Source organism: Choloepus didactylus, chromosome 7 (assembly GCF_015220235.1).
Source record: "Choloepus didactylus isolate mChoDid1 chromosome 7, mChoDid1.pri, whole genome shotgun sequence".
NCBI classification, from domain to species: Eukaryota; Metazoa; Chordata; class Mammalia; order Pilosa; family Megalonychidae; genus Choloepus; species Choloepus didactylus.
In genome coordinates, this window is record NC_051313.1 from 30,062,830 (window position 1) to 30,088,635 (window position 25,806).

The 25,806-nt window shown below is 36.5% G+C and overlaps 1 protein-coding gene across 1 annotated transcript in view; it reads left to right on the forward strand.

Moving 5' to 3' along the window:
- Nucleotides 1-25,806, forward strand: part of MAN1A1 (mannosidase alpha class 1A member 1) — a 178,491-nt gene that overhangs the window by 38,852 nt on the left and 113,833 nt on the right. Inside the window, exons 3-4 of the mRNA XM_037844405.1 lie at nt 12,672-12,768; nt 15,758-15,873. Coding sequence (XP_037700333.1) covers nt 12,672-12,768; nt 15,758-15,873 — 213 coding nt within the window. The remainder of the gene's footprint in view (nt 1-12,671; nt 12,769-15,757; nt 15,874-25,806) is intronic.

Consider the following 25,806-nt stretch of genomic DNA (forward strand, 5'->3'; position numbering starts at 1 on the left):
TTTTTGAATAGTGTAATAATTGATAAATTTGTCTTCTTTTTTTTTTTCTTTAATTTATGGCGCCCTTTGCCTGATTTTTAAGCCGTAATATAGGTGAACAAAATTGGGAGCAAATGTACTGTAAACTAATACTAAATAATGCAGTCTGTTTTAACAGGTCACTGAATATGGCATGTATTTAATGCTGGGCCCTTGCCATCCAACAACAATAGAATGAATAGTGATTATCTTTTTCTACCTATTGAAAGAAAAATCAGGCTCAATCAGATTTTAAAACTCTACCAGAATTGTCAGAGAATTCATTTTCAAACCCAGGAAATACTTCCCATCCCTGACAGAATATCTCAGATGGTTTTCAATCCATAGAAAATATGGGTTTATTGGGTGGTAATGATACCAGCATATTAGAGGTTAGCACTTGCCTTAAAAATGTTACTGTATCACATATAATCAAAAATAATGTTTGCCATCTTCAGTAATAATCTTAGCAACATAGTAGAGGTCTCAATGAAATCATAGTAGAGATAGCTTTGTAAAATAATCAGTATGTCTGTACTTTTTTTGGTAGGTGTTTAGCATGAAATCTGATGTTGCCAATTTCAGGACAATTTATAGAGTTCTGCTGATATTTAAACTCTTATATTGTGCAATATGTCTTTTTTCAATAGCCAAAAAAAAAGAAAGAAATTATTAGAGTGCTTTGTTGGTGACGAAATGTCATCTACCGTGAAACTAAGAATAAGGATTATAAGATACCTCCGTAGGATGCCCAACTAGAGATGAGTTACTATCTTTCAAAGGAAGGAACTTTTAGCTGTTAGAATTTATGGGAAGCAAAACATTATCTTTTTCCCTATAATGTAAGAGATGTTCTCATTTTTTCTCTCTTAATCTACCAATATAGTTAATGTTTTCTCCATTGTATCAGCACAGTTTTCAAAAAAAGAAAGATTGGAATATGGTTTTGCATATCATGTCTCTGAAAATCTCTATAGTAAAAGTTACATTTTCCCAGAATATGTAGATAGGAAATAAGAAATATTTAAAGATGTATACCAACAATACATGACTATCACTTAAAACCTATTTGGAAGGCAGGTTTCCCCAGATAGCATGGGTCACATGTTTAGCGCAGGATGGTGTAAAAGACAGTATGTCATAGGCTTCAGAGTCAGGTGACTTCAGAGCCCATCTCTGTCATTTACCAGATCTAGGTCTGATGCCAGGCAAATTACTCAATCTCTTGGTTTCTTCATCTCTACGAGGAGAATCTCAATAAAGAGACTCCTGTACAGGATTGTTGTGAAGGACTGAGAGAGTATGTAAAATGCTCAACATAATTCCTGACACATAATAGGTATTAAATAAATGCTAGCTATTTGTATTATAAGAATCATAATAAAGTACCTTTTTATGACACACCAATTGTGGATTTTAAGCCTTGTAGAATCACTAGTTGCTTCACCAAGATTATATTTGGGAACCAGCATTGGTACATAAATATTACATTTCATGGGTTTTTAAATACCTCCTTTTTATACATTTTTATTACTACTCTGCCTAGATATTAATATCTTAAAACATTTATTTGCAGTATTCAGTAGGAATGTTTTTACAATCTTACAAAATCTTGTATTCAAAGATGACTTTGGACCTATTTATTAATAATGGACAGTTTTAAGGATAATCATTTCAGAAGTTTTTTAAAAAAACAAATTTTCCTGTAATATGTGACATTTTCCAAACCAATATATTTTTTATGAATTCTACCTTCAAACAGTAATAACTTGCAAATTATAATTCATAATCCTTAAGAGAACAGAGATTTCTGGTTTTAATTTGAAGAGAAAACATTTGAGCCCTGCAACTCTCCTCTTGATAACTGAAGCAGAACAGAGCTTTACTCTCTAGGGATAGTTTGTTTTTTCCTCAAAAAACAAATGAAAAGAAAAGAGTATAATTTTAAAAGGTCAATATATCTGATTTTGCTTATTTTTATAAAATTCAAGCTAATTCTTTTTCATTTGTCTTTAGTTTTAACATCACAATATTTGTAAAGTTTTTAAAAAGGAATATTAAAAACACAAAAGTTATTAGTGTATTTATGAATTTGGCAAATATATAAACAAATCCCTTAAAATAGCATGTTTAAATTTAAAAAAATCATTGTGTCACTATTGCAAAAAAAAAATTAAACAGTGAAAATTTTAAGCTGCACGATGTCATGCATGAGTTAAGAAAAAGTTTACACTTGCTTTTTCATTACAAATATTAAAACTAACAAATTTCTTTTGAGATGAGACACTGCATAAGAATAGTATTTGTTTTCAATGAAGTAATTTTTTAGATCTTCTTAGTGTAAAGCAAACTTCATGATATCCTAGCAGGGGATACCAATTTTCCCTTGATTGCTAGAAAAGATCTGTAGCTGCTGATGCTTCCCGTGTTTGCGAAAGCACCCCCAGGTCTTGGCCTGGACACCAGGAGGAAAATTAGCAGGCATCACAGCCTGCAAAAGGCCACTGGCTGGCCTTATAGTGACTGCAGAGGTCTTAGTGCTGGCTAATCTAATGAATACTGTTTTAGTGCTAATTAAAAACCAACCATCAAGGATTGATTTTAGTGATGAATGTACAACTATGTAATGGTACTGTGAACAATCAAATGTACGATTTGTTTTGTATGACTGCGTGGTATGTGAATATATCTCAATAAAATGAATATAAAAAATAATAAATTTAATAGTTTAATGGATTAAAAAAAAAAAAAAAAAAAAAAACCAGACAGACCAAAAAGCCCTGAGGTTGAACCTTTGAACTCAAGTGACAACTTTTGTGTAAAGAGACCTTAGTCGTAAACTGCAAGGCAGATATTTTTGGTGAGGAAATAACTGCAGGTGACAGACCTTTGTCTCATGCAAAGATAGTGTAAGATAGTGTTCTCAGCAATAGTGCTTCTTTCTAAAAAAGATACATACTCTATATTCTCATATGAACAAGCCCTTTTCTAACTTCCAACTGTAGAGATGCTAAATTACTATCCCTCAGAATATTTTAGAGAAAGTTACTTAAATTTTGGTCAAGTTTTTGTTTTTTTTTTTTCTTGTGTGTCTTCCATTTGGTACTAGCACAAAAGTTTTATAAAATAATGTCAGAATTTGATCACAAAGAAAGAGAACCATTAAATAGCATGCGACCCAGCTCCCCAAGCTAGAACCAGAAAAACTTTTCTTAAGAGAAAGACATAGTTCTGAGAAACAGGACAATCTGTTCTCTGCAAGTAGCGATTAACTAGAATTCTCATTTTTTTTAACTGGCTTTATCAGGCGTTCAGACTCTTTTCTAAAGAGATTGCTGCTGCTAACTACTCTTTCAACTCCCTGGGGAAGTAATGCTCAGCAGCCCATTAGGGCTCATGCGGTAGACAGCATTACATAATTACTCCTCCTTTGTAGATCTCCTGCCTCCTTTTTAAAAAGGAATATTAAAACTGTCTGTGGGAGAATTCAAGACATCTGAATCGAAAGAAAACGTACACACATATATCCACTTAGAGGTTAAAAGGCAGCCTCGAGCACCTGCTAACAAACAAATTGTGCCAAGCAGAAAAGCTAAGTACACACTGGATACTGTGGAGGAGGCAGAAAAAACGAAATAAAGTTCAGTGACAAAGAGGAAAGAGAACTGGTCAGTGTTATCCCCAGAGGTAGTGGTGGTAAACCTCAGAAAATTTTGCAGCCAAAGAGAGCAGAGTCTGCAGTCAGCAGCTTGGCCTGAAGGAGACAGTTTCATAGTTTTCTATAAATCTAGTGCCAAGCCAGGCCAGTTGTCAGAGTAGGGTGCAGCCATTTCTTTCACCCAAGTAGCAATAAAGGGCCATGGGGGAGCCAGAGCTTAAGTGGAGGGGAGGGAGGGTCGTGTGGGTTGAAGAAGATGCAAGGCAGGTGAGGAGAGGCGGTGCTGGGGGTTTCTTCCTCAAACTAGCCACCAGCCTGGTAAGTGTGAGTCATTTTGGTGCAGAGTATAGCCATAGCCTCCTGGAACCATGGGTCTGGCCCCAGAGAGGGCTGCCTTCTGTGCCTGGAGCATCTAGAAGCTCAGAGGTTGTGGCTGGCTGTCTTGAGGTTTGCAAGCTGCAAAGGTGAGGGTTCTCTTCGTTTGTGGTGTAGTGGACAGAATCAGAATGGTAGGGTTCAAATCCTTGCTCTTCCTCTGAGCTACCTGGGGCCCCAGCTTCCTCATCTCTAAAATGGTGATAATACTTGTGGTAGGTTCAGTAAGGTACCCCAACAAAAACTTGCCCTTAATCCGTGTTCCAGTGAGTGTGAACTCATTTGTAAATAGCACCTTTTGAAGATGTTTTTTGTTAAGGTGTGCCCCAACTGATTCAGGATGGGCCTTAATCTGTATTGCTAGAGTCCTTTATTAATAGAAGAAATTCATTTATTCAGAGAAGGAAACACAGGAAGAAGCCAGAAGTCAGCGGGAACCCAAAGAGACAGCCATGTGACAAACAGTAGAGATACGGGATAGAAACCAAAGAACCCCTAGGATTGTGGGCAGCCTGCACCAGAATGCCACAGACCTTGGGGAGAAAGCATGGCTATCCTTACACCTTGATTTGGAATTCTAGCCTCCAAAACCATAAGACAATAAATTCCTATTGTGTGTGGAATTTGTCATAGTAGCTGGCAAACTAAGACAATACTACTCACCACAGAGGGGCATTGTGAGGTTTAAGTGAGTAAGTTGCATCTAGTTCCCTCACTGTGCAGTGTGGCAGGTGTTGGACAGTTAGTTCACTTCCTTCTTTCCGGCCTCGGACTCTGTCGCCCACGGGGATGACGGCTTCTGCAGTTTCATTTATAGAATTCTGAATGTGTTCTGAAATGTGAGGCCACTGCCCATCTAGGGAGAAGAGAATTATGGAGAGGTTGACACATAATCCTTTGTACATCTCAGGTCGCGAGGACTTTGCTAATTCTTGGCAGTGAGTTAGAGAGACAGCACTGGAGTGGAGCAGGGTCCACTGGGAAGCCCGCACTGCAGGGCAGCCTCCACCCGAGGTGGGGGGAGAGTTGCCCAGGGAGCAGTGGGAAGCGACCTGCCCACTCGCCTGAGAAGGCAACCAGGGCTGCACTGCAGACCGCTCATCCATAGGCTAGCAGCAGCTCCAAGATTTTTTTTTTTCTTCAGCCAGCATAGTGTCTTTAATGGCTTTAGGCAGGACCTTCACTCTTGTTTCACCATGTTTGCCATAATTCCCAGTGGCCCTAGACTTGGCCTTTCTGTCCCCCTCTGAGTTTTCAGCCCCTTCTTTGATCGCAAGGATAGAGCAGGGGCAGTGGAGATAGAACAGGGAATGAGTGTGTCCTATCTCTGTATTCTTGGGTTGCCAGGTAAAATACAGGACTTTCAGTTAAATTCAAATTTCAGATAAACAACAAATACTTCCATTAGTATAAGTATGTCCCATGCAGTCTTTATATTTGCTAAATTTGGTAACTCTACTCCATCCCCATTTCTAATTTGTGCCCCACCACCAATAGATACTCAGTAAATAGCAATCATCGTTGTAACAGAGAGAAAAAGAATCTTGAAAGTAGATCACCTAGGCAGTCTGGAGAGAAAGGGAGAGAGGACTAATATATTTCAGCATTCGAAAGAGATAAATTGGGCCAGGCATACGAATGAGTTTTAATTTGATGAGGGGTAAAATTGGAAACTCGTGGCTGGAGGATTTTTCTCTGCGCTGGGCAGTGACAGCTAGAAGGTGATTGGAGGGGGGCCAAGCTCAGTGAATAACTGGGTTAGGGCGTGGGTTATCCCAGGACTGTTTCAGGTGGCGTCTTGATACTGTAAGTGACAGAGTGCTAAATGCTTTTTGATGTCACCACCATAGGTTTTAGGCCTGCAGTCTGCACCGGGCTCTATGTTGTGACACCTCTAGGCGGCATTGGCCTCTTTGCTTTCCTATCTTGTTAATTCACCTCTCCCTGTCCACTCAGAGTCTAGCTAAGCATCCCCTTTTCTTCAGGCTATCCTCCCTTAACTCCCTGATTTCTGTTTCACTCCCACAGTCTGGGAGGGCTATGAGGGGTGAACACACTGAATGTCTTCTGTTAGCCAGGCGCCTTATCAATATGATCTCTGGGCCCTCCTGAGAGGGAGATCTTTGTTTATAAGATGAGAAAATGAAGGGTTTAAGAGATCAAGAAACTTGCCTGAGATCAGTCCCTTAGGGAGCGGGGCTGGAGCTGTGGCTCACTGGGCCAGAACCTGCCCCACCACACTGCCTGTCACAGCAATGCCCTCAGCACCTGTCCCCACCCCGTCTCCTCCTGCCAGGTCTCTAAGTCTTCATTCCTACAGGAAAGGGTGGGTAGTGGTATTAAATTGTCCTCTTTGTTCACATATATAGAAATTCTTTTACAAAAGCAAGAGATTGAAGATGTGACTTGATGCCCTAACATTACTTTTTTTTAATCTGCAGATTTTATTGAGATATAATTCACATACCATATATTCCATCCAAAGTATACAATCAGCTTCTCGCAATTTCATCACTCAGTTGTGTGATCATCATCACACTCAATTTTAGGCAATTTTCATTGGTCCAAAGAGAAAAGTAACAGATGGAGACAAAAAAAGGAAAACCCCAAACACCCCATATCCCTTATCCCCCTTCCCCATTATTGACCCCTAGTATTGATGTGGTACACCTGTTACTGTTGATGAAAGAATATTAAGGTATTACTATTAAATATAGTCTGTAGCTTGCAGTAGGTAATTTTCCCCCATATACCACTCTTATTAATTCTCTGTACAAGCATTGTACATTTGTAGTAGCTCATGCGAGAACTTATTTATATTTGTAGTGTTAATCAGTGACATACATGACATTAAGCAACCCCTTTCAATCAAATTCACGTACAATACGGCACTATTAAAATCTCAATAATGAGCTACCATCACCTGTATCCCAAACATTTAAGTTCGACCTTGTTAACAATTCTGTACATATTAGGTAACTGCTCCCCCTTCTCCAGCTTCTGACTCTCTCTACATTTTAAGACTTTGAATTTACATATTCTAGTTAGTCCATATTAGTGAAATCATATATTATCTGTCCTTTTGTGCCTGGCATTACTTTTTTATGTTCTTCCCTTTTTTCCCTTTCCCAGTTCCACTGATGACTGAAGGAGAGAAGGATGATACAATGATCTTAAAAATGTTTTGTGTTGAGATTTTATTTGAAAGTTCTAGAAGTAACTTTGATATGGCAATCAAGTAATTTCAGGCAAAGTTTGATGGGAACTACTCTCAGGCTTTGAAAATCAGTGTATTTTAAAGAAGTCACCCTAAGTATAATTTGAGAGAATGCACATCAATTTCAACTTTTTTAACAATCAGTGAGTTAGATTGATTTCCTACCTAGACCTCACCTGAACCAGACACAACCCTTTGTGTCTTCTAGAACAGTGGGGATGTGGGTGTCACTGGACTACAGAGCTGCTTCTCCTTAGTGCCAGAATGGCAAGTGTACAGAAGGTAGCTGACACAACCAGTATTTCAGGAACACCAATAATCATAGCTATATGAGCCTTCAGAACTAAAGGTTGATCTGTGGTGCCTTATACTTGAAAAGGACCATATTCTTTATCCTTTCCTCTTCCACCTTTTGGATATAAAAGAGTTGTGCATATGCCTAAATGTGTATATTTATGGAGACTTTGTAACAATATAGATTTGCCTGGTTTGTATATATTTGCCCCTGCCATTTAAATATTACTAGGTAAAACTATGTTTAGTCTCTTTCAAGTTGCAAAGATCTGAGGCATGCTAGGTTTTTAATAAAAATAATTACAATGTCTAAAATTTGAGCACTTAACTATGTGTCAGGCAGTGCATTAAGCTGTTTACATGCATTATTTTATATAATCATCACAACAACTAATTGAGGCTGGTCTTTTTATTTATTCACATTTTATATATGCAGAAAGTGGGCTCAAAGCAATTAACTGCCTCATTTAAGAGTCACATAGGTGATGGTAGAGCTTGGATATGAACCCAGTTTGTTGGCTGCCCATGACCTTCTCTTAAGCTTTTCTCCTCATTGAGAGGATTTTCTATTAAGGACACACGGAGAAGTAAACAAAGTCTTAGCAGGCAAACAGCCAACTCACATAAAGGACAGGACAAAAATTTTTCAACATTTAGGATTCAAGAGCATCATTTAGTTCTATAGCATCTCTACAGACCTAAGATAATTCTAGTCATTCACCATGCCAGTGACCAAGCGCATCTTCCCTGCTTCTCGGCAACTCCGCTTGCTTTTCTTTCCTCCCCAACCCTTCTGTCTCCAATGGTTTCAGCTGCCCATTGATTCCTGCTTATTTGCTTTTCTCCTGCCCATTGATTCCTTCTTATTTGCTTTTCTCTTTGTATATGTGTACTTCCCATTTCTCCATCACTCTCTGGCCTCTGGATTCCCTAAGAATCCCTCCCAGTTACACTCCCCGAGGTAGACTAGATGGTTGGGTTGGCTCAGCACCGTCCAGTGGACAAAGCCCCCCCACTGGCACCCTCACTTGTCTGCCTTCCCATCAGGCACAAGTTCCTGGCTAATGGTGCCAGGGCCATAGGGCTGAGATCAGATCATCCAAACCGTGGAAATTATGTGTAAGACCCCTCAGAAGGGGGCTGAAAGTGGGATTTAACTGTTAGGCTTTGTAAAGGGGACAGCAGAGCCCACAGTCACCCATAATACCACCTGTCTAAACTGGTTAGCAGATTTTTAAAAAGCCATTATGAATAATTTAAGATCACACAATTAAAGCTTCAGCAAATTAAAGTATTTGCCAACTGTGGTTCCTAGCAATGAAAAATGCAAGTTATGAAAGTTAGACATACCTGTGAAAATTCAAGCCTATTTTCCTTTATTCATGGCTTCCAATGTCCCTTGATTAGGTCAGGGCATGTAATTTAAAACAAATTATTAGGTACAACAACAGAGTTGTGCACAACATTTAATTAGCAGTTCACTTATTGTTCTTCTACACTTATAAACATTTATTGAATGGTTAAGAAGGGAGAAGGTTAAGTTTCTGTATGTTATCTCTTACGTTATGAGCTTGATGGAGTGATGTCTGCTTTCCTTCTAGTCCTTCAGCATTTTATTATTCCCAGTGTAGCAGACACTGAATAAATGATGTTGCCTGATAACTCAGCTCTGATGCCAGTTGACAAGAAAATGCAAATTGAAGAATCTTTTCTATAACCATAGAATCAAGGAGAAGTAATTCTGTTTTTTTTGTTTGTTTGTTTGTTTTGATATTTTATCCCTTGATTTTGTCTTCTTAAGGTCAAAATAATCAATTGCTATTATGAAATTTTGTGTCATTCTCATTTACTTGTTTTCATTTACACTGTGTGTTAGCTACACTTTTCAACAACGCAAATATAAATATTCAGGAAAAATATCTTTGGTTTGCTTTCAGTTTATCTTTTCTGGGGAGGACTTCAGTGCTATGTTTGAAATCCTAACCAACATCTAGTTTAGGGCTATTTTAATCCTTCTGCTGCAGATGTCAGACTCTAGAACTCTAATTAAATTGATGAAAGACTGCAAAACAAAATAAAGGGACTCACAAAGGAGGGGCATAAGTCCTGTCTGTGGACTTCCTCATAAGTAGCAGAATTTTAGCAGTGACCATCTTGTCCTGTCAGCTCAGGAGCGCATTGAGCCTGGAGAGATTAGATGCTTAAATCCTCACGGTCCCTCTGCTGACTAGTGGCTTAATACTGTAAAATTAGAAGTTAGTGTCATTTTGTTGTTTTCAAATATTTGTGTAAGTTAGAAATCTGAATTAACAATTTGATTTTACATGTGGCTTCTGAATTCAGTCTCACTAACTTGTGCACGCATACAAACATATGTACACGATGTCTCACAGTTAGGTTTAACTCAGTAAATCATTTCCAGAGGTGCCCAACCTCTGGAATCAGATAATGGTATCTGTGGCTGTTCCTCTTTGCTTTACACGTTTCTGGAGAGACCACCCTTAATGCTGCATTCAGGGCATTTTGACCAAATCATTTTCTTTTTCTTTTCTAATTATAACTCAGAAATTCCACAGGATGAGGAACCCATTTTGGGAAATGTGTCACGGCAACTTAAGAAAAGTAAGAAACTAAGCAATTAGTGTCAGATTTTCCCTTGGGTAAAAAGATTAGAAAAGTTAGTTAATATATGCTAGAGAGGAAACTTAAGGAAGTTCTGGTACAGTATTTAAATGACAATTTTTGACAAAGCAAAACACTAGGAGAACTTTATGTCATTTTGAGTCATTAATTAGCAAGGACCCCGATTTCCATTTGAATTTGAAGCTGAAATAAATCAACATAACATTTTTGTCTGTTCTATGTCAGGTATATATCAAAAGCTTTTTGGAATTTATGAAGTGTAGTGGTTACCTAGAGTTGCCATGATAAATTACCACAAACTGTGTGGCTTAAGACAACAGAAATGTATTCTCTCACAGGTCTGAAGACTAGAAGTCCAAAATCAATGTGCAGGAGGGTGTCCTCCCCCTGAAGGCTCCAGGGGAAGAACCTTTCTTGCCTTCCAGCTTCTGGTGGCCCCAGGCGTTCCCTGGTGTGTGGAGCATAACTCCCATCTCTGCCCCCGCATCTTCACAGGGCTGTGTTCTTCCTGTATGTCTCTGTTGGTGTCGTCTCTTCTTATAAGGGCATTGGTCATATTGGATTAAGGGCCCACCCTACTCCAGTATGGCCTTATCTTAACTAATTACATCTGGTGACCTTATTTCCAAATAAGGTCACATTCTGAGATCCAGGAGACTAGGACTTCAGTGTATCTTTTTGAGGGACACAGGTCAGCCCACAGCATAAAATATCACTGTAAATGTATGGGAATGAGAGTTTACCTAATGAGCAACCTTGAATGGGAAAACCAAGTAAAACTCAGATGTAATCTCAATGTGTTTTGTGGATTTCATATACCTGGTCTTCCAGAGGTTCACTGGTTTCCATTTTTAGTGATGTGAATTTAATTGGTTGCATTATAGGTTTAAAATTCAGTAAACGTGAGTTCCTGACATGTGCCAGGCGGTGACTCATCCATGATGACATGACTAATCAGCACCAGAATAGGGATTATAAATCAGGTTGTCTGACCCTCCAATCTATTATGCTTTCCAGTAAAATTTATTTGTGAGGAGGAAACACTACATTATACATACGCTGTTGATTGTTAGAGAATGAATAATGTTATTCATTATGGAAGAAGATTCTGTTGCTCATTCATTAAAAGAAGATGGTGGAGTGTGTTGGTTAATAGCATGGGCTTTTGGAGTGAGGCCAACATGGAAATGAAACCTGGTTCATAGATGTGGAGAGATTTCATGGCTTTTAGTTTTTTTAACTTTGAAGCCTTGGTTTTTCGTCTACAAAACAATGGTAATAAAACATATTTCATGGGGTTGTAGTGAGGATTGAGTACAATACTGAATATAGAACATTTAGCAGAGTGTCCAGCAAATAGCAAAGATTCTTGGTAGGTATTACTGATAGTAATAGGGAGTAGTCTAGGAAGATAATAAATAAATTGGTAAGAGAAAGATGTTTGTTATTGTGTTCAGAGATATATAAAGACTTTCTTAATGAAATGGAGGTATTAATCTCACTGAAGATTTTCCTAATACACAGCTCTTGTATAGTATTTACAACTCTGATTTTTTAAAGAATATTTTCAAAATATGGAGACAGATAAGAACATTTTCATATTATGCCCATATTTTGATTACTGTAGTTAATAGATTCAAGATAGTGGCATGAATAAGTTGAAGAGTCCCCAAACGTTTTAAAAAAATGTATACAAAAATAATTATATCTTTTTTGAGTTGTTGAAATAAAGTCACAACTAATTTTTGGCAGAAGGGTTTGAGTTTTAAAAAACATTGCTCATACGAGAACTCCAGATTGGGAATAAACACAATTCCCAATCTTCAGTTACAGTTACATAGGTATACATACTTATATGTATACAGTTAAAGATTGCTTATATTAAAATAAGCTGAAGGTTTTAAAAATCTGGACATATATTCATAAGATTTCATTTTTTATTTCCCATAGATAATTCGAAATACTTCTCCATATACATTTGATCAGTCTACATCAAAGTGGTAACCTTGAATACTTGTCTGTATACTGTGGGGTCAACAAAGTACAAAGAACCTTCTGCAAAAATATGAATTTTAAATAGAGAGTTTTTGCAGATTTAATCTCTTATGACAATGAAATTGATAAATATAGGAATGATTCATTCTTTTAGGATAAGCTGAATATCTATATTTGGGAACTGACTTTTGAAAATGATGTTTACACTAAAATAGGATTAATTGGACTCAAAAGAGAAGAATCTCCCACTTGTAAACATAAACAGGTGATTTGTATATGTGTATGTGAGTGTGCATAACTATTGCAGTTCTCCTTTATTTATATCATTACTACCCTTTTAACTAATCATCATCCTTTAAGCAGTAAATTTTAATGTTTTAAACTTTAGGTCTTAAATATATGAATATATGATCTGTTTTGTAGCAAAAAGTCTCTTTCACATTATAATGCCATTTTAATATCCTTTCTCAGATGATGAAACATGCTTGGAATAATTATAAACATTATGCCTGGGGACTAAATGAACTAAAACCTATTTCGAAAGAAGGCCATTCAAGCAGTTTGTTTGGTGAGTAGAATTTTTTTGCTTTCTTAGTGACAGTAATTTCTCTCCAGTTGACCCTGAACTTCTGTGGGTGTTGAAGTTCCAGCAATAGGGTGACCCCCCAGGCCATGTTGCTAGGAAACTTGCACACCTAATGGTGTTAAACAACTTTGCATAGTATATCCTTCAGATAGAGCAGTGCCTGCACATTACAATCACTTGTAAAACTATAAAAACAAATTGATGCGTGGGATATACCTCCAGAGATTCTGATTTAATGGGCATGGGGTGAAGCATCATGATTTTTAGCTCCCAGAGAGATTCTTCTAAAGTTAGAGATTGTGTGTGTTTGTTTTGTGTGTGTTTTATTTGTTTGATTTTGCATTTCCCACATATATTCAAAATGAACTAGGACATAGTTTAGATAATCTATATGTTAAAATGTGTCCTTACACACTTACATTTCATGCTCTGAACAACCCTTTTGTTTCTTTTCTATTTTGCCCCTTACCTTTGCTCTTTTTCTTTCCTCACTCTCTCTTTTCTCCTCCTTTTTTCTTTCTCTTTTCCTTTCCTTTAGACTTCAGCAATCCTAATATTGACAAATTTTCCTAATGGCCCTTGGGTTCTACTTTAGTAAAAATCTCCTTTTTACCAAAGTTTCCCGAGGAGACGTTTCACCCTTTGCTACTGAAATCTGAATTACCCCTGTTAATCTTGTATTTCAAATATATTTAAATACCCATATGATTGAAACTGCGTGTTTGGCCCTAGACCAAAAAATCACCCATCCTTTTAACTTCTTAATCAAATTGGTGACTGACGTGAGAGAGAATTATGGATGTGTTTTTGGTGAACCCTGAATATTTAAGAATGCTGGGATCTTGCAATTTTGTCATCTTTATTTTATTATAGCTTTTTTAAAAATCTAATTTCACTTTTGCTTTTATCTCTATGAATGTTGCTTGTACCATTAAGAAATCAATTATGGGTTAATTTACCAGAATCTTTATTGAAGAGATTATTTGGTTCCCTGTTAATACAAACATTCATAGCTTTTAACTTTATTATTGAGCATTAAAAACATACTTCTTTTTTGCTTGTTTTTTCTTATACCTAGTGTTTTTAGTTTTCATTGGCTTCTTCAGTAAAAACACTTTTCATAATCCATATAAGGACTTGTGCTTTAAAAAAAAAGCGAGCTTCAGATATTATTAAAAGGAAATGAAATATTAATAATTCAGGTGGTATTTATCACATTCTGTCTTTGGATTAAAGTAGAACACGTAAGGAATTTCTTATTATAGTAAAACCAAGATGGCAGGTCTCATTATAAATAAAAGTTTCCTATTTACAGATGAGGAAAACTTTTAAATAACTTCTTTACTCCATTTCTTTGCCGAGTTCCTTATCTGTGAATAGTAAATAATCCAGTGTATTTTCTCAGCAAACTCGGAAGATGAGAGGAAAATTTAAGTTCCTTACCATCAGGTTTCTTAGGAAATGGTTCTTAGTGTGAAATAGGTTATTCTCAGTTTTGATCTTAAAAACAGATTGCTTTTTCCAGAGGAAGTATTGAGAATGTAAGATTGCCTGATTATTAGCCATTTATGGAGCTTTTCATGACTGCTTCCTTTTCATATGTGAAGTTTCTTACTAGTTATGTTCAACTTTACATCTGTTTCCCAGGAAGAGTAATTCCAGTTACTTCATTAATTTAAAACAATTTTAATGAACATTAGACATTATTTCAAGTATTTGTGATCTCCCAATTCTACTTTAAATAGGAAACTACATCTATTATTTTAAGATTTCAGAGGTAAAAACTATTTCAAGAAAAACTGCACTTCAAAAAAAAAAGGATTTTTTTGTGTTTGGCTGATTGTATTCAGTGTAACGCTAGAATATCAGAAATAAAAACCTTTATTTATAGCCCTTAATGGGTTACCAATATGAGTTACCAATGCAAATGTGAAGCTGGTAACATACTTCTAGTATGTCCACTTTAAAAAATTTCCTCCTCTATCCTCCTAAATTCATAGTAGCTGAAAAAAAGTTGTATTTTAAATAAAATTGGATAAAATTAAAGTCATGAAATAAAAGCATGTACTCAGTTTTTTCTCTTTATTAGATAAGATTTAGAGTTATTTTACATATTTTTGAGAATTATTTTAATATTCTATTACTCGTTTTTTAATGATAATTTTTCAACTTGATGCCCATGAAATAATCTCAGTTTATATTTATAGATTTGGTCCCAGGCTATCCAGATACTAATTATCTGTAGAAAGTATAGCTCTCAGTTTTTCAGCATTCATTAGGCATCACCGTCACAATTGTGCAGGGCTCCAGGAGAACTACAGAGATGAGCAAGACATGACCTCTCTGTTCTAAGGAAGTTTACAGACTGAAAAAGAGGCAGACAAGTAATTATAATACAGGACAGAAAGTAATGTGTTCCAGAGCAACATGAAGTCTTCATGTCAAGGGCATGCAGAGTTAAAAAACCCACAGGGTCAGCTCGGGGTATGTGTGTGGGGGGGGGTTATGAATCAGCCAAGGCTTCACTGGAATTTTATTTTAGAATAATGGTTTCTTTGAGACATCACTAACCAATTTTAGATCTAATTATGTTTAGACAGCTTTGCACAGGTGCACTTTGATGTAATTACATTAAAATTAATGTGAGTGTGGCTTCTTTGTTTTAGGTCTGTTTATCTTCTTGCTAGACAACGCAATCACAAATGAAATTTCTGAGAGATTTATTTTCTATAACTCAGAAATCTTTAAAGATTAGTGTATTAATCTAGAGCCTATGATGATTTTATTTGGGTTTTGATGAGTTTTCATATTTTCTTTCTCTGAAAGAATTTTATACTGTTCAGTATTACTGCTTATTAATAAATTCAGTATTAAACCCCCAACTCCCCCACCCCATTTTCAGAGGTGCGGTCAATTGCATGTATGTAGCTGTGAAAGGTATTTTATGGAATATTTTTCCTGATATTTTTAGGCAACATGAAAGGAGCAACAATCGTAGATACTCTGGATACACTTTTTATTATGGAAATGAAAGATGAATTTCAAGAAGCAAAATCATGGATTGAAGAACATTTAGATTTTAATGTGGTAAGTCATGTAAAAGTTGCTAATCTGGTTCTTAAATCTCAGTTAATATGTATAAATCTATAGTGAAGCAGATTATTGTATTGTGTTGTACCCTCCAGAAACAATAATGTACCTTTTAAATAGTAAGAATATTCTTATTGCCTTCCTTTACTACACAAATACATGTATTTGTTTTTTTTTTTGCAAATTAAGGGCAAGAGAAAAGAAATTAATGTTTATTTAGACCTACATTTGTCAAGTGTTCTTGTCACACCACACAACAGCCCTATGAAATGGGTATTACTTTCTCACCTTTATGGATTAGAAAGCTGAGCCTCAGGCTTACTGCAGACCATATAACCGGTGTGTGTCAGAGCTCTATTCTAATACAGGTCTGCGTGGTCCCAGCACTCATGCTTTTGTACTGTGCCATGGTGCACGCAGCAGCAGCAGCATCCGCTTTCCATGAAGAAGGACTTCATACATTCCTATTGGTAAAAATGTTGACAGTGTATGTATGATGTAATGTTTAAAAATTTTGTATTATCAGCAAATACCTCAGGACACATTGTGCACAAAGGGAAAGTTTCAGAGTTAAGGGTTGTGGACACTTCTAATACTTCCTGATCATTTTGGCTGTCTCTTATCAGAACTGATTATTTTATAAGGTTGACAAAGAGCTGGTTCTAAGAAAAGAAAAAATGTCAGCCTTGCCATTTTTGATCACTCACTTATGTTTGTATTATTGGTAGTATTTTTAGTCTGAAATTGCTTTGCAGAAATCCTCTTCAGCTTCTTATCTTTCTGGTCTAAAGTTTCGATAATACCTGTAAATGCCCGTAACCTGGCACAAGTCGAGTGCTGTATGTTGAAAATGAACAAAGACAGGGGGTTTCTCTGCTGACCCTTCTACTTGTGAGAGGTCAGCAAATGAGACCACTACTGTCAGAATATTAACTATTAGTAAAGCTGAGTCTTCTCCTATCTCTTTGGATTAAAGTATGTATATATTAAAATGGAAAATTTTAATATTTTATTCCTACTCCTCTAATTAATTGTCATATACACCATGGGTTGGGGACCACCACCTTAAAGGACAAGCAGATGAGCCTGTGTTTAATATGACTTTTAATTGAGTCTGTCATATAAAGGAGAGAATACTCCAGTATAAAGGGACCTTGAAGATTAATGTGTTCAGTCCTTTTATTTCAACGATGAGAAAACAGGCCTAAGGAGGTAGCAATTTGTTCAAGGTTATAGAGTGATTTGATTGTGACCTGTGGTAGCTCTGAGATTACTGAAGGAACTAAGGATGAAAAATTAAGGCAATAGAAATAAATAATGTTTCTATTTCAGGCTTATTCTCTCTTAATAATTTTGTCCTGCCTTTTATTATAAGTTCAGCTTCCTACTTTCAGAAACCTACAAGTTTGTCTCCAGCCATGTCTGGGAGAAAGAGTAGTGTTCTTTATCTCTTTCTTCTCTTCAAGAAAGGGCTGGAGGAATGAGTTCTACAGTCCTCCAAAATCAAGTTAATGTTGGAAGACAGGAAAGTAGACTTAAATGACACCAGCCCTGAATGGTGTCCACATTTCTTGTGGATTCTTGTGTGGGTCTATCTGAGAATTATAGCAGTGCCGCTCCAAACCTCCCCCAATACTGCAGCGGTTATTTGTTTCCATGACCCTTAATAGTCTGGGGAGCTCTGTAGTGGGGGAGTAGAGGGTGGGGGGATGGACCCTGGTTTATTTAAAGCACAAAGCCCTCTTAAGGTAAGGGACAAGAGATGATTTTAACAGAAGGCGATTGGCTGGCGTCAGACCAAAGTGACAGAATATGTTCTGTGGCCTTGGGGACCCTGTGAGAAAGCAGAGCGAGTCTAGTGGGAATATTAGACCATGTAGAAGAGGAGAAGGTTCCTCAGCTTCCTCACTTGTAAGATAAAGTGATTAGACTAACACTGAGTGATTACTAAGATACTGAACTTTAAAATTTTCTTCAATTATTTAAACTTTTTATTTTTGTTTTTTTTAATAAGATTTTATCCAATTAGTTGAAAGACTTGTGTTGAATATAATCTGAGAACGCTTCCATGTATTAGAAATCAAGATTAAAAGTGAAATATATAAAATGATAATCTTGGGCTATGCCTTTAAAACATATACTTTAAAAAATCAAGTCACAGGTCTCAAATATCTGTTAATTATACCATTCTTAATGTGAGAGGTCTTGAATTCTATTTGTTGCAGTTCTCTCTGGGTATTGCCTATTTTTCTTTTAAAAAAAGAAAAAGTTATCAATTATTATCCAAATGGCAGTGTTTTCTATATTAAATTAGTAACAAATCTAAATTTAGAAAAGATACATTGATTTACTCTTATCATTGCATTATAAAGTTCTTCAGCTTATTCTTTTGTAGCTACTTTTAATATGTCACATATAAGAACTTGTCTTACAGTTACTCACCCATTCTACTTGAGTGATTATTTAAACAGTTATACAATTTGCCTTCTAAAAATACTGTGAACATTTTTTCATTTATCTGAAGGAGGGAGAAATTGGAAAAGCTTATGCAAAAAACAGAGAAAATTATTTTATTTTGATGGATAATATGCAGTAGCATTTAAACTTGGATACGTTATTGCTCGTTTTTAAATTATTTTTTCCCGATTATGGTATTTTAATTGACAGTGTAAGAGTTTTCCAATAAAAAGCTAATGCACCCACATTTATTACAAGGGAAAAGTGTGAATGAAACTGAAATAGAACACTGTTGTTGAGAATCTTGTGATTCTCCTGAGTATAAACATGTATTACAGTCAAGAACGATTTTGTTTATATATGAAATATTCAGTTTGCATCACTTAAAGGTGTAAAGTAAATGTTTTTTATTGGTTTATACTGTCATAAACTAAAACTCATTTACTTTTAATTAAGGCATAGCAAGTTGATTCAATTTGCATATCTGGTAGCACAAAGTTCAGATGGCTTTATTAAGTGATTTAAAATAAATCATTAAGATATAATCTGTTCCTGGGAGAAGGAGCAAGGCTTCCCAAATGGAACTCCATATTCAGTTCAAGTATTTGCAGAGATGTTCAAGTATGGACAGAAAACCCTAAGGGTCAAGTCCAGTAGAAGTCTGGTTGTAATTCAGAGTAATCCTGGAGATAAAGAATCTAAAACTAATTCTTAATCATTCATTCATTCATGTGTCAGATATTCACTAAGCACTTTCTAAGGGCATGGAGCTTTATAGTCTAGCAGGTAAGAGAGGAAGACTGCCCCAGCTAAGGCCCTGTTATCTAAGGAAGGTGGAAAAAAAAGAGGAATGAGTACCTGGTATGTTCCAGGTACCATGCGAGATGATTTTTTTCATAGGTTATCTCATTTAATCATTGTGGCAAGCAAAGTTGTGTTTTCCCCATTTTTGTAGGGGGAAAAAATGGCAAATTCTTCTGTCCCAAACCATATAGCTGGGTAAAAGCAGTGATTTTAACAAGATCCTCCTAACTCAATGACCCTGTGTTTTATTTGGAGAGAAAATGCAGTGTTGAGGAATATATAGGCACTCAGAGATTTCAGTACATTGAAGTTAGGCTTGTAATCTTGATAGTCGGGACTTATCAGAGTGCGTCATTCAGTAGGTATTCAATAAATGTTTGTTTGAATGAATGAGAAGATAATCATGTTGCCTGCTTCCTGACAGAACATGCTAGACTCAGCTATAAGACAAGCCAACATGGTGTAAGGGCAGCTATTTCATATCATATTTTTATATAGTTAGAGATGATCTGGAGTTTGAGTGTAGTTCTTCTACCCACTTTTTTTTTTTTTTAATCATCATTTTATTGAGATATATTCACATACCACGCAGTCATACAAAACAAATTGTACTTTCGATTGTTTACAGTACCATTACATAGTTGTACATTCATCACCTAAATCAATCCCTGACACCTTCATTAGCACACACACAAAAATAACAAGAATAATAATTAGAGTGAAAAAGAGCAATTGAAGTAAAAAAGAACACTGGGTACCTTTGTCTGTTTGTTTCCTTCCCCTACTTTTCTACACATCCATCCATAAACTAGACAAAGTAGAGTTTGGTCCTTATGGCTTTCCCAATCCCATTGTCACCCCTCATAAGCTACATTTTTATACAACTGTCTTCGAGATTCATGGGTTCTGGGTTGTAGTTTGATAGTTTCAGGTATCCACCACCAGCTACCCCAATTCTTTAGAACCTAAAAAGGGTTGTCTAAAGTGTGCATAAGAGTGCCCACCAGAGTGATCTCTCGGCTCGTTTAGGAATCTCTCTGCCACTGAAGCTTATTTCATTTCCTTTCACATCCCCCTTTTAGTCAAGAAGATGTTCTCCGTCCCACGATGCCGGGTCTACATTCCTCCCCGGGAGTCATATTCCACGTTGCCAGGGAGATTCACTCCCCTGGGTGTCTGATCCCACGTAGGGGGGAGGGCAGTGATTTCACCTTTCAAGTTGGCTTAGCCAGAGAGAGAGGGCCACATCTGAGCAACAAAGAGGCATTCAGGAGGAGACTCTTAGGCACAAATATAGGGAGGCCTAGCCTCTCCTTTGCAGCAACCGTCTTCCCAAGGTCTTCTACCCACTTTTACGTCACCTACTTCTAGAATGGATTTATGGTGGCTACTGATAAAAGGAAGTAGTTAAAATAAGTAAGGTGAATTGCATATAGATACTCAGCCTGTTTGGGCATTTGCTAAATTCAGTTCTGAACTTCCTTTTCTTTACTGACACTTTAAAGACGTATCCATTACTTAGAACCTTACATGAGAAATATTGGAAAATATCTTTATTAATGAATTCTTTAGAATATGTAGAAATTTTCTTAAGATAATTTTTTATGTAAACCCTCAGTAAAATCCAAAGCTATATTAAAATCATCCTTAAAAAGCATTTTTCTATATTGAGGTAAAGTGATATCTTGGTATGAGGGGCCAAGCTTTGAAAATGGCAAAGGAGAGATGATGAACTTGTTCCAGACACTACCAGGCACTGAAAATGTAACCTTTGGCCAGCACCTGGGTGTGCCTTTGATTGCAATGAGCACCATATGTTTTAGATAACAGAGGTACAGGTGGCAAAAGTGAGTTTTTATTTTCTGATTTAAAGATCCAGGCTGTTTGCTTATCCAACTGAATGCCATCCTACTTCTCAAGCAAATAAGCTGTCGAGTTTCCTGTTGGAAAGATGTAAAAAGACCTCATGAAGCAACGTTGAATCTTCTGAAATGCCTGAATGAGTACTTGGCTTAAGTCCAGAGTTGCATCCCACAGAGCATGAATGAAGTAACTTTTGCCTTAGTATTGCTCCTGTAAAAGGTCTGTTTTGGAGCAACCTTAAACATCCCAATGGATGCAGATAACTAAATTAATTATCCTGTTGAATGGAGTTATTCAGTATTTTCCATTTTCCATCTAAATGCTAAGGAGTACCTGTCAAGAGTAATGATTTGGGTTTTAGCTATAAGAGGTTGCTGAGCTGTTCTCTCTGTCGTAATTAGCAATAGATTGGCTTGCTACTTGAGGGCCCTTCTTGGACCTGCATAGTAAAACCAACCCATTAACATAGAAATAATTTCCTATTTTTGTGGCCGAGAGAACTTGCACTTTGTTAATCTTAAGAGATTTATCATGTTACTTAGTAACTTAGAAAACTTAGAAACTAAACGCTGTTAGAACACACAGTTAACACTGAGTTCCGCTCTTTAATATTGCAATTTAATCTAAGAGAACTTCTATACTTTTTCCTCAAAATTTGATTCAAGACACACTTTGAAGTACCATTTATAAATAAAGTGTATGCTAAGTCTAGGAATAGGCAGATTTATAGAGAGTTACCTGTCTCTAATCAAAGACTTTGAAAAGTCTCATACTCCCAAAATGTTTCTCTGTAATGTGAAGCATAGTCATAGCATGAGTGAGTAGTGCAGCAGATGTCACTAAACATGGTTACTGCATTGGATTATAATGGGGCAGTTGTTACTAAAACTTGCTTGCTTCTCATTAGTAATAGTAATCTGAGAAACCCAAGTGTGCTGGTTTGAATCTGTTATGTTCCCCACAAAAGCCTTGTTCTTTTTAGTCCAATGTTGTGGGTGCAGATTTATTATCAGTGGGATCTTTTGATTAGGTTGTTTCCATGGAGATGTGACCCACCTAACTGTGCATGAGACCTTTTGATTAGATTATTTCCATGGATGTATGACTCCACCCATTGAGTGGGTCTTAATTAGTTTGCTGGCATCCTCTATGAGAGGTTATAAGGCAGAGACATTTTGAAGGGAGTTCAGAGATACTTAGAGATAAAACACCCAGAGATATTTTGGAGACAGCCGTTGGAACCAGAGCCAACACAGACCCAGAAGCTTGGAGAAGCGGAGACAGACATTTTGGAGAGAAGCTACGATATGTAATCCAGCGTTTGCCCCTGGGAAAAGCTAAGAGAGAAGCTAGAAGAGATGCTTAGAGAGAAGCAAGCAAGGACACATAGGAGCTGAGAGAGAGAAGCTAAGACAGAAGCCCAGAGACATTTTGGAGAAAGCACTGGAAACCAAAAGCTAATCCCGGGAGAGGCCCAGCAGATTCCAGCCATGTGCCTTCCCATGTGAAAGAGGAACCCCAGCAGCCATTGGCCTTTCTTCAGTGAAGGTGTCCTCTTGTTGATGCCCTAGTTTGGACACTGTTATGGCCTTAGAACTGTAAATTTTTAACCTAATAAATCCCCTTTATAAAAGCCAATCCATTTCTGGTATTTTGCATTTTGGTAACTTCAGCAAACCAGAACACCGGGTTTATAATTGAGGTAGTAAGAGAGGGAGTTTGGAGAAATAGCTAGGATAGGAATAGTCTACGATTTCAATGAATAGCCCTTTTTGAAAAGAATCTGTTATGCTTTGAGTTCACCTTAAAGGACTTGAAGTAAGTAGTTTCATAAGAATTGGGATCAAATACTCAAAATAGAATTAAAATATTTCTGAAAATAAAAGTTCCTTTCCCAGAGGTTGCTTTCAGTTTAATGAAATCAGATCTGTTGTGTGGAATGGAATCCTAAGATGAAAATTAAAGAGATTTCTGACACAAGTCTGATTCTAAAGAATTATCTTAAGTTTGAAGATCCAGAGAAACAACTTATCTTGGTCTCAGGGAAGCTTGTGTCTCCATGGTTATAGTTCTTTAATTAAAAGTAAATTGTGAATCTAAAATATAGGGTACCCGAGGATGGAGTTGGAGTAGGGAATACGGAGTTAGGCTTAAAATGTACAGAGTTTGTATTTGGGGCAATGGAAAAGTTTTGGTAATGGATGGTGGTGATGGTAGCACAATATTGGGAATATAATTAACAGCACAGAATTATATATTTGAAAGTGGTTAAAAGGGAGAAATTTTAGGTTGTATATGTGTACTAGAATAAATTCTTTTAAAAAAGCCATAGAGCTGCACAACACAAACAGTAAACCCTAAGTTAAACTGTGCACTGTAGTTAATAATACAATTATTAAAGTGTGCTTTCATCAGTTGTAACAAATGTTCCACACCAGTTCAAAGTGTTAGTAATAGGGTGGTATATGGTAATCCTGTATTTATTGTGGTTGAATCTATTCCAAAGCCTAAATTTTTTATTCTCATGGTTAAGCCCATAATTTTATTCACTGAGATATATTAAACAGATCATTTTATAGAAAATTTTGATGACTAAGTTGCTTATAAAAATAAATTTCTCTGAGTTTTTTAAAATGCTGTCTTGTCTTGTGGGAATAGGTTGGTTTTTTCAGACAGGCGTTTGAAACAAAGATAAAGTGTCCATTTTCCCCATTTCCCAGATAGGGTTAGATTCTTTGTGCTCATGGGCTCATGTTATGTTGTTTCGTAGGAAGCTATTCCCAGTAGACAGATGGCGCATAAAAATAATTCAGAGGAGAGAAAGTTATACAAAATAACTTATAGAATTTGACTCTTTTTTCACTTTTAGCAATATTTATCACTTTATGTCATGATTTTATGTATATTCACAGTAAACCGTAGGACATATTAAAGGAAGTGATAGCTTTAGGTCAGAATTATCAGTCTAGGGCACCCATGACAATACTAGAGATTAGTACTAAGGCCTAATTTTTCCATAATTTGTAATGCTAACTACCATATATTTTATTGAATTGAAAAATGAGTCAGGTTAAGTATACTTTTCTTTGATTCAGTGGCTATTGCTAGAGGAGAATCAAAATGAAAGAACAATCTCTCCAATTCAGATTTTTTATGGGTAGGCCTTTCACCCAAAATTTCCAACCTCCATTTGTTCATCAGTTGTCATAACAACTGATAAGTACATGCAATGTAAACAAAAAGCCTGAATCTACTTCTCAAACGGGCACTCACATATGACTGTGTACTAGAAGCCACAGAATGCATGGAGCATGTTCCTAGGATGCATTCTTACTTAAAGATTTAAGGGGAAATTTAATCTTATATCAAAACAAACACAGATGATGTATACTGCAAAGTTCACATGACTTGTTGGGCTAAATCACACAGGATTTTGGTGTTAGAGGCTTCTTTGGGCTCCATCCTCTATATCCTGTCCTCTCCCTACCCCAGTTCCTCTTCTGTCAGGGTAAGTCAGTGGGAACATTTTAAAGCATCTCAGAAGGCTCTGCATGAATATTAGTAGGAGGAATATATTCATTTAAACTTAATATTATTTTAGTGGAAACCTGATTCAGAAGTTATTAAAAAAACAACCTAAACCCCTCAGATTGTAGAAAATTACTTGTGAAAATCCAGATATCATATAAATAAAGCATATCAAAGCCCCAAAAGAAGTTTGGTCAAGATACCATATTCCAAAAGAGAGTTTTTGGCCATTAAGAAGTATAACCACCATGAGGATCAGAGAAGATGTATTTGCATTGTGGAATTTATTATGATTTTAGAGTCTCTGATTTTCCATTAACCCCTATGGAAGGAGGCTGTAGTTTATTTGGACTGAAGTACTACTGCACCGTGATAATGGCAGCTGCTGTCAAGTACCTTACCTGTGCCAGGTACTGTACAGTGCTTGACCTTCATGGACTCAGAGTGCCTTTTAAAGAATGCATTATCCATTTTTTACAAATGAAAAAACCAGTACTCCAAGAGAATAAGTGACTTGTCTGAGATCTCATGTTCAGGCAGCTCCCAAACCAGCCTTCAATCCCAGGTCTTTCTGACTCTAGGCCAGTATTTTTATAGTCTGCTACCCAGTAGAGGTAACCAATTTATTATTGTGGGAGAATTTTTATTTTCTTAGCTTTTTTTCTCCTAAGGAGGGAAGGAACTTGATAAAGACTTACGTCAGCTGTAAAGAGTGACCTTAAGTCTCCAAATTTCAATCTTCTGGCTAAAGCAGAGTATGTTCCAGGATCTTGAAAGAGCTCTCAAATTAAGGTTTCTAAATAATTTAGATGTAATTTTGAAAAAAAAGAGGGAGAAATAATTAGATGTTGGGAATTCAAACATAGTCCTAGTTTTCAAAAAGGGGACGATAGTGGTGCTGTGAATTACTGATGATGAATTTGTGACACTCCTAAGCAAGATTTTTAAAGGCAAGTATACTGCAATCACTGTATATGAACCTGCATGGATTCATTAACAAGCCTGATTTGCCTTTTGGATAGACTGTACTATCAGATCCATGAAATTCAAAAGACATAGCAGCTGACCTTGAGCATGGCACCTTGCGAAGTCATCTCTCAATATCTTATAAACAGAAAAAGATAAATAGGTTTAAGTTCTAGAATACATAGCTGGATCAATAACTGGTTGAACAGCTGTACCCAGCAAGTGATTGATGTTTACCTGAAGATATATTTCTGGTTTTATTTGACATGGCTACTCCTCTACCTAGCAATAATTTTTTATCAGATGTCTATA